Consider the following 9646-nt stretch of genomic DNA (forward strand, 5'->3'; position numbering starts at 1 on the left):
TAGGATTGAGTTGTGAGATTGAATATCATGAACTATACTCAGTATAAATTTAATATCGGATACAATCTTGCAAACCGAACATCCCTTAGTATAATATAGTAGCATAAAATATTGAACGGGCTAAACTCTAGTAGAAGTATAAAATATTGAACGGGTAAATAGTTAACTTATATTGCCATTATATATGGGCTTCATTTTCATGGCCTCAAAATCCGTTTCATTTTTCTTTCCTCGTGGGCCTAAAGTATATAATTTTTATACTCCCTCCTTCCACGAATAGGAGTCCCGTTTATTTTTTGCACTTGTTTTATAAAAATGATAATAAATAGTTAGAGTGTAAAAATGATAAAATAAGAGAGAGAATAACATAGACAAGAGTCTTCTCTACATTATTCTCTCTCTTACTCTATCATTTCTCCTTTTTAACTATTTGTTATCATTTTTATAAAATAAGTGTAAAAAAGTAAATGAGACCCGTAGTCCACGAAAGAAGTATTTAACAATACGACTAGCTAATAATTTTTCTTATTGAGTATTTTCAAATTATTGTACGCTTTTCAACCGTTACAATTGTTGGAGTAATATTTGTCAATCCATTAAAACAAGTCATTCATTCAGGCCGTCCCAAAAGTAAAAACTTACGAGAAAAGTAACAAAGATTTTTAATTAGAAAGTCACACTGTACTTCATATTTTTAATTGATTTATTCAGAAAATGGAATTGGAATAAAATAATATTGCGATGAAGAAAATAAAATACAAAAAAAAAAAAATTACAGAGTTCAACGACCGACCACTGCTGCTTCCCTCCTCTTTTTCTGTTTTTCCTCTTTCCTCCTTCATTAGATCCATCTTTTCTGTCTTCCATTTCCGATCTGGTAATAACTCTTTCCAGTTTCCCCTACATTTCAAATTTTATTCATCGCCATATATCTGAACTAATTAGGTCTTATTTTTCTGTTTTCTAGGGTTTGTTTGAAATAAAAATAAAAATATACTATTTGAAATCAGATGGCCGCTCCACCCGCCAGAGCACGAGCCGATTATGACTGCCTCATCAAGCTTCTCTTGATCGGTGATAGCGGTGAGTTTTTTTTCTTTCCGAAATCTGTATTATCTAAGAATTTCTGGCTATTTGCGGTTTAAATGCGAGCCGTATGGATTTTTGAATTTTCAGCTGCAATTGGTGCGGAATGTTTGAATATACCGACGATCTCCATTGTGTTGATTTCACGGACATTTTGTATGATCGATCATGTTTTTCTTTTGTTCCGATTTACTGGCGAAGATGGATTGCCTCTGTAAAGTGGCTCTTTCAAGAGCTCTGCCTGATCGAGTGCTTGTTAATGTGACAAGGAAAATGAGATACATTTATGTGCATGTATATTTGAGGCAGAGATGATACTTGTATGAATTTTAGATTACTAGGCATCGGGAGTTGCATTTGGATGATTTCCATTGTTAAGGCTTGAGGAGAGTTTAAGTTTGTTTTTAAATCTTAAGAGAGATTTGAGAAAAAAAATGGATAAAGGGGCTAAGATAAATAAAATGGTGCGCTGTATGTTAAACTAGTGATAATAATGAGTTCCAGTTAATTGTTTGGAGTTCTTGGTGTTACTTGTTAGGTTGCTTTTGATAGCATATTGCAAGTTAGCAAATGAGCTGCTGCTTTATGATCTATTAAAATGTATCCACTCATGAATGATGGTATCAGTCTGCGCTAATCCAGTATGTTATTTTCAAACTGGTTGATGGTTAGTTAACCCTCTCACAGTCTCATGGATATCAAAGAACTCGTGTTTCTATGACAAGAAGTGTTTCATAAGAAACTCTTTGAGCTAACTGTTTATTTTTATTTGTTCCTTTTGTATATTCATGGCGCAAATTTTTTTTCTAACCTTTTATTTATCAATTTGCTAAACTAATCTCAAATGTACTGTTGAACTGATTTAAGTCTTATCTGTTTTGATGGCTTGCTCAGGTGTGGGTAAGAGTTGCCTTCTTTTACGTTTTTCAGATGGTTCTTTCACCACCAGTTTCATCACTACGATTGGGTTGGTTCCTGTCATTTGTAGATATTTTTGCTACAGTTTACGTCTCAAAAATTTCTCCTACACGTTGTATTTGATAATGCCATTCTCTTACAGGATTGATTTTAAGATAAGAACTATTGAGCTTGATGGTAAAAGAATCAAACTGCAAATATGGGATACTGCTGGACAAGAGCGATTTCGTACTATAACAACTGGTACTGTTTGAATGATGCAGGACTCCTCCCTCCTCCTTCTATTGAGAAAACTTGAATAGAAATCTCATCACTTGCAACTCATTTATACTTACAAGTTACCACAGATATAATGTGGCATGTACAGATTTTTTTCTTTGCTAGTATGGTAAGTCACTAAGTTGCAGTTAAGAAATATGAATTGCATTGGCTAGGACAGATTAGTCTGCCTACAATGATTTGGGTTTGGGATTTTTTTACAGAATTTCATTACCTGGTAGTATACTGTTTGATGAGAATGCTTTAAAGTCCTTGTAGCTGATTATAGTTATGTTATGTGAAGTGTTGTACTTGGGGCAAGTTGATCTGAAAAAAATAATTGACTGGTGACTTTTATACTATTGGACTGGCTAAAATGCTTCCTATAGTCCACAGTTGATTGCAAACTACTTGAAAGAATGGGTCTTTAATGTCAAGATTATTAGGCTCCATGCAGTGAATAATAGTAGCTCCCCTTTCTACTTTCTTTTGCTTATCTCCCTATGTCACATATGCATGTATCTTGAGATTCATTCTTTTAGTTCTGTCTCTCTCTCTCTCTCTCTCTCTCTCTCTCTCTCTCTTCTATGGATCATCCTGTGCAAACCTTATTAGATCTCTCAAACTTCTTTTCAACCATTTCCATGATTATGGAAGATGGTTACATTACAAGGGATCAAGTGGTAGAATGAGTCAAAGCTAGTGATGTGGGTAGGGTAGGGGAGAGTGTTTGTGCCAGGAGTCCTTGAAAGTGGGGTAGGGGATGACTGGTTTGTGAAGCAAAGTAGTGGAGATGAATGACTTCAAATGGAAACTGGGTTATGGACTTATGGGAAGGGCCATGCTTTTGATCTGTTTATACTTCATGCTTAGAAAAAGTCAGAATTTTATTAGAGCTTATCAGCCTTCATTAAAAACTTATATCCAGTATTCTAAAATGATTCAAGCGGAACTCAAGCTCATAAGCTAGTTCAGAAGTCAATAAGGAATATCCAACAAGGTCTAGATTTCTTCACTCAAGGAATGAGATGCTAAAAGAGGAGTTGGTGAATTTCCAATGATCAATTTAACACTCTTTAGTTTTATTTTCATGTAAGCTGTAATAGTTCTTTTATGAAAGTATATTTTAACCATATACTGCATTATAACTGTATGCATATGTATTAGCGTTTTAATTTGTTCTATGAACAAATGGTTGGATCTTCTTCTATATGATAACCACAAAATATATAGACACAATTTTTTGGTAATTAGTTCTCTTTGAATTTTTGGGAACTTTTTATATTAGCTGAAGGAATTTATGTAATGCTAAATTTTGGTTTAGATTTCTGGTTGCTGTCATAATAGGAAACTACTCACACATGCGTTTGTCCAGTTCATGTTCATTTAATTGCTGCATCTAGCTTCGTTGTTATCAAATTACATGGGTCAGTAGAGGCTGTTGTTGCACCTTTTGAGACCACACTGAGTACTGCTACAGTGCTATTGTATATTGTTGCTGAAGCAAAAATATTTTACCTATTTGTGGAATGATTCTGCCTATTTTTCTCTTTATGTATTTCAAGAATTTGTCATAACTTATCATATATTCCATGTTATAGAATATCATTGCCTGAGAAATGCTTCATTTGCAGCTTACTATCGTGGAGCAATGGGTATATTGCTGGTGTATGATGTTACTGATGAGGCATCTTTTAACAGTAATCATTCTTCACTCGGTTTTCATATTATAGTAATAATTATATAATCATAATAGCTATTGGACGATTTTTAGAATTCCACATTTATCTTTGGTTCTAAATAATCTTTCAACAGCAATCACTCTTCACTCGATTTTTTTGTTATAGTTATATAATCATAATAGCTGATTTTTAGTTTCCACATATATTGTTGATTGTCAATACTCTTTTAACCTTGTGGTAGTTAACCATATTTCTTCGCTGTCAAATTTTGACCTCTTCCTTTTTATCAGATATTAGGAATTGGATCAGAAACATCGAGCAACACGCCTCTGACAACGTCAACAAGATATTGGTGGGAAACAAAGCTGATATGGATGAAAGCAAAAGGGTACTCTTTCTGTCTCTGTCTGTTATATATATATACAGCTCTCTCTTTCTTGCAGACTCACACAGTCACATACTTATGAGCTATACACTTGTGGGTATATTTGACTGCTGGAGTGTGATGTTACATAGGGTTACATCTAGTTGCAATTCAATTGAAATCATCATGCTTGTACATCAGACGAATCAAATGTGACCGTGTGCAATAAATCTCGGTAAATTCAAGAATTAGAAATACAATAGAATGACGACTGGGGGCCAGAATAATGGTTGCTCTAACAATTGCATATTGTGTGTGTTTATTTTCTTATTTTGCTTGTTTTCCACAATATTCTGAATAAATTGAACTCCATAGGCTGTTCCTACCTCCAAGGGTCAAGCACTAGCTGATGAATATGGAATCAAATTTTTTGAGACTGTAAGTGCCTAGCACTTGTTGGCTTACATCAATATCTGATACAGAGTAAGACAGTCTAACATGATCGTGTTAACAGAGTGCTAAGACAAACATGAACGTAGAGGAGGTTTTCTTCTCAATTGCCAGGGACATAAAGCAAAGACTCGCGGACTCTGACTCAAAGGCTGAGGTACTAAGTGTTGTTAGTCATAAGATGGCATATTTGTTGTTTTTTTAAGGCTGCCACATCAGAATCTGATCGTATTCCAACATGAATGCAGCCGCAGACTATAAAGATAAACCATCCAGACCAGAATGGTGGGTCTGCTCAAGCTGCTCAAAAATCAGCTTGCTGTGGTTAAGATAGTGTGCGCAGTGATCCCCTTAGTCGATCAATTTGTTATGACAATATTGGTATTGCTTGTATTTGCTATCCCTCAATTTTTTTAGGTGCTAATATTATGTTTTTTTTCTTCTCATTTTGGTATTAAGATGAAGTCTCAATCTCAGGAACACCCTACCTTAGTTTGGTGCCATTATTTTAGGATGTTTTAATACCTTCTCTGCCAGCGCAAGTCACAAAAGAAGGATGGGAGGACTGCTGCAGCAGTTATCTTTCTATATATAGTAATGGAAAAAGGGGCGTTGCTAATAAAAAAAATACTAAAAATTAGATACAATTTAGGTTTTGTAAACGATAACAAATTAACTGTTATGTTTGCTTATTGAGATTGAATCTCATGATTTAATCTTAGATGGATAGTCATGTGATAATTATTAGCTCTTTCTTACTCAATAATCTGACAACTTAATCCTAGATTATATCTTATCACTATTTTATCTAGGAAATCGAACATCATCTTGAAACACTAGTGATCAGTTTCCATGAAATGAAAAGAAAATCGAAAAATAAAATATTGATCAACCTTCATGGAATTGAGCTTTTATGGAATCGGCGATCCTTTCCAATTCATGTTTGAGGTTTCTATAAAAAGTTTCAACTTTATGTAAAAGCACGACATTAACTTTTAAAAATTTCCTTTTGACCACGGAACTGGTTTTGGTCCAATTATTTTTGTGATTTTGGTGATGGTTGTGTTGTGTGTGTGGGGGAGGGCCCTTCATACGTGATGCTCTCAGAGTCAGAAAAAGAAAAATGCATGATTTGATTCAGTAATATGAGAGCCAATTTCCTACTATTTCATGATTTTCTTTTTTTTTGGGTACATTAATATGTAATGGAGCTTTACTGCCAAATATTGCTTTAATGATATAAAGGCAGTCATATAAACTATTTGCTCTACTAGATTGGTTGCTTTACTTCCTCGATCCACATTTTGATTCCAATTTTTTGATTGGATGACAAATATAGCCCATTGTAAATCAAATACCAATATCTAGCTTACTTACTTTCTTATTAAATTTTATTATTTCCAAAATAAATAATACTCCTCTGTCCCATAAGTGTTCACTCTTGGTTGGACACATGTTTTAATGCAATAAGAGAATGGGTCCACCTCATTAAATAGAAAAGATTTTTCAAAACTAAAAAATACAAATTATTATATTATTATAGGACGGACTAAAAAAGAAAATAGTGCATATTATTGTGATAGACTGAGCGCTGAACTTTTTTTCTACATTAATGTAAAATTAATAAAATATAATAAAAGAAAAAAAATAGAAATATTTTCATCAAAAGGTAAGCGAATAAATTAAATAGAGTACACATTAATCTATACTAATATTTAATGGATTATTTTAATTTGACAACTAAAAAATAACCATATTTATTAAATTAATCATACGGAAGTCTAAATTTTCAACAACATTTATTGAAACATGTGCAGGTGTAACTATAAGATATTTCAAACACTTTCTTGTAAAGCAAAGTTATTTTTTTAAAAAAATTGTAAGCAGAATCTAACACTTTTTATGGCTGTCCATAATACCTTTTTTACTCAAATTCATGCATATATATTTTAATACTTTTTATCATAACGAACAAGTTGTTACGATTATGATTGGGAGTCTTAAATCCTTTCTCTTACTTTAATTTCTACACAGGTTTACAATAGGGAAATCTCAACAGAATAAAAGTAATCTTGAAGAATCCATATGCATTATTATATACACACAAAACAAAGGCAAAAATCATAGGGGGGCAGTTATTTTATTTTTATATCATCCCTTTACATCTATCTCAATTAACTCCACCACGTCAAATTTCATTTTTGTACTTCTTCAAATTTTTTTAGTTATACTTTATTTTTTCCATTTTATTATACATCATTATGTAGAGGTTAATTTTCTTTTATGCTAGTTTGCTTTACTATTTTCAAATTTAAATGACAAGTAATTAATTTGAATCTAGATGGAATCAAGAGTTAAATGACTAAATATCCCAAACATAAGAATGGGATTTAAGCACAAAATGTAAAATGAAACTATTACACCACTCGTTGCTTTTTAGACTTGTAATTACTCCTACTTTGTATTCATTTTAGAAATTAGAATAATAACAATCATAATATATCTAAACGATTTTTTAATTTAATAATGTAGTATATAAATGAAACAGATATAAATTGAAAATTAGTGCATTCAAAGAGGTCGAATAGCAAGCGTGATTGGGATTCATACTACAGCCGGATGATATAGAAAAGATGACATTATTGTTGAATCTTTTGATGGGAATGGTGTGGACAAATATTTCCTAACCAAATAACTTCTAAAGATGTTTAAATGAAAAATATGATTGCCATGACCAGAATTTTATTTTCAGCCTTTGGATTAAGATAATCTAATTCATTATAATTAGTGCAAAATGAAAGTAATGAATGTATTACAACATTGTAAAACTTATGCTAAATTTATAAATTCAAAAGAATGGCAAATATATACAATTGATTTAATATATTATGCAAAGAAAGAAAAATTATACTACTAGAATCTTATTGATGCATGGATGCAATTCTTAGGCATATCAGAGCAACTCATTTTTTGAAATTAAATTTTGAATTAAATAGCAAATGCAATAAATTTATACGTTCAATAAAATATTTTTATATTACACAATAAAAGATATTTTTATTTTGTCAACCATATACATTTATAATACATTTATTCGCTAGTAGCATAGTACTATATGAGAAAATCACATTCATATACTTTAAATATGATTCCATTTTGTGTTAAAGATATAAAAATAGGTGTGCATGTGAGACAAATACATGTAATGGTATCTCAAATATATAGCGTGAAAAAGGATAATGTGAGGGTGTGGTTTTGGTAGCACACAAACACAATAATTATAAAGTTGTTAGTTTGTGGTAAAATTGGGATACCGACGCACCTTTGTGTTAGGAATTCTTGTATTCATCTAATGAGCGCAGCGGAAATTGCAGACAAGAATAACAGATCTAGATTCATAATCATATTGCAAGTTGAGCACGTAACACACAACGGAACTAAATCTTACTTGTTGTGTTGTTCTTCTTCGATTGAATCCTGCAAGTTGAATCCACTACTATCGAGGTCCACGTGCAATCCAATCCGATGCAGGAACTATCCCGGTACAATTGCTCCGTAGAAGAAAGCTAGGAATTCTCTCTACAGAGCTATTTTCTCTCTAATGTTACGCTATTTCTCATCATCCCACAATGGAGAATAAATAACCATATATATAGACAAAGAGTCATTAGGGTTTCATGATTGTTGGGCTTATGGACTAATTATAATTGTAGCCCAACTATAATTATTTAATCCATATTAATCTAATCTAGCCCATATCCTTTCAATCTCCCACTTGGACTAGCATTAGATATAATACGCAGTTCCAACTTTGTACCCTTGAGCGGATCAAAATACACTTATAGTGTGACCCTTTAGGCCCTCATTATCGACGGCGATCTAATCGAAGTCCGCACAAAACTCCTAGACTGCGTTGGCAGCGTAGCTCGATATATGAAGAACGTTTACGTGAATTCGGTAAACAAGCCCTTACACAAAGTTTATAGTAATATCCTTTCATTCACGAACCACCCGATTGAGCCTAAGATTTGTCATGTGTCATCCAAATAGCTCAATCACTTTATCTCATCTTTATTAAATGACCCATTCGATCATATTCAATTACTTTAATTGAATATATCTTTGCATTGGCCAATGACTTAATGGTCAAGTAATATAGAGAATTTGAGTGTTCTCTCGAAATTCTAATCGAGGAATGAATCTCATTCTTGGCTCAACTACCATTTCCATTTATCTTATGATGTACCCAACACAAGTCCGTGTCTTAATCCTCCGAGGGGAGGCAAAGCGTTGTATAAGGTCAAAGCACATCACTCAACAAACAAAATGTGTAATGACCTCAGATCCAAGGACTATTACATACTTCATGTACTAATAAACTGTAGACACTTCACAAAACAGTTTAATAGTAGGGTATACCAATACTCTCCAAAGTATACCATGTGTCCATCACGAGTATCTAATATCTCATAGTTGTGAGAACAACTACATTCTCGAAGAATGTGATGCAAACCCCATGCTAACCTATAACATATCACCAATATCCCATTCTTGATGATCATTGGTTAGGGCTATTTTAGAATTATACTATATCATTAATGTCTCACACCATTAACGACAGTCATAATTCAAGGGAACAAATATTTAGAATAAAATCAAACATTTAAAACAATTATTCCAATAAGTGCACAAAACCCATAGGAAATAAAATTTTCATATAATGTGATCAAGTAATATTGTCTCAACACAAAATGTTTCTAAGACATATAAAACTGTAACTCCCACTGATTCAAAGCCATCTACCAACATGCATAACACCTAAGCTCTCAAAGTGCTTGTTGTGTTTTGCTATTCATAACGGTTTGGTGAAAGGATCAGCCAAGTTATC

General features: G+C 32.7%; 1 protein-coding gene across 2 annotated transcripts; it reads left to right on the forward strand.

Annotated features, from left to right (window-relative positions):
• Positions 1 to 727: 727 nt before the first annotated feature.
• Positions 728 to 5487, forward strand: LOC121798972 (ras-related protein RABE1a-like). Of its 2 annotated transcripts, XR_006050126.1 has the most exons (10): positions 728 to 877; positions 968 to 1083; positions 1981 to 2053; positions 2147 to 2247; positions 3897 to 3962; positions 4235 to 4332; positions 4684 to 4746; positions 4823 to 4915; positions 5007 to 5139; positions 5236 to 5487. XR_006050126.1 is itself a non-coding variant. In XM_042198259.1 (9 exons), the coding sequence occupies exons 2-9, from the start codon at positions 1011 to 1013 to the stop codon at positions 5085 to 5087; spliced, it is 648 nt and encodes a 215-aa protein (XP_042054193.1). In that variant the 5' UTR covers positions 728 to 877; positions 968 to 1010; the 3' UTR covers positions 5088 to 5204. The 2 variants fall into 2 exon arrangements, 1 of the variants encoding a protein (XP_042054193.1); XM_042198259.1 differs by lacking the exon at positions 5236 to 5487 and having other exon boundaries at positions 5007 to 5204.
• Positions 5488 to 9646: the final 4159 nt, after the last annotated feature.

The sequence above is a fragment of the Salvia splendens genome, chromosome 4 (genome assembly GCF_004379255.2).
Source record: "Salvia splendens isolate huo1 chromosome 4, SspV2, whole genome shotgun sequence".
NCBI lineage: Eukaryota > Viridiplantae > Streptophyta > Magnoliopsida > Lamiales > Lamiaceae > Salvia > Salvia splendens.

Coding starts and splice junctions, on each gene's coding strand:
- LOC121798972 (XM_042198259.1), top strand. CDS start 1,011: ATGGCCGCTCCACCCGCCAGAGCACGAGCCGATTATGACTGCCTCATC. Junction 1,084..1,980: donor TCTCTTGATCGGTGATAGCG/GTGAGTTTTTTT, acceptor TGGCTTGCTCAG/GTGTGGGTAAGAGTTGCCTT. Junction 4,333..4,683: donor ATATGGATGAAAGCAAAAGG/GTACTCTTTCTG, acceptor TGAACTCCATAG/GCTGTTCCTACCTCCAAGGG.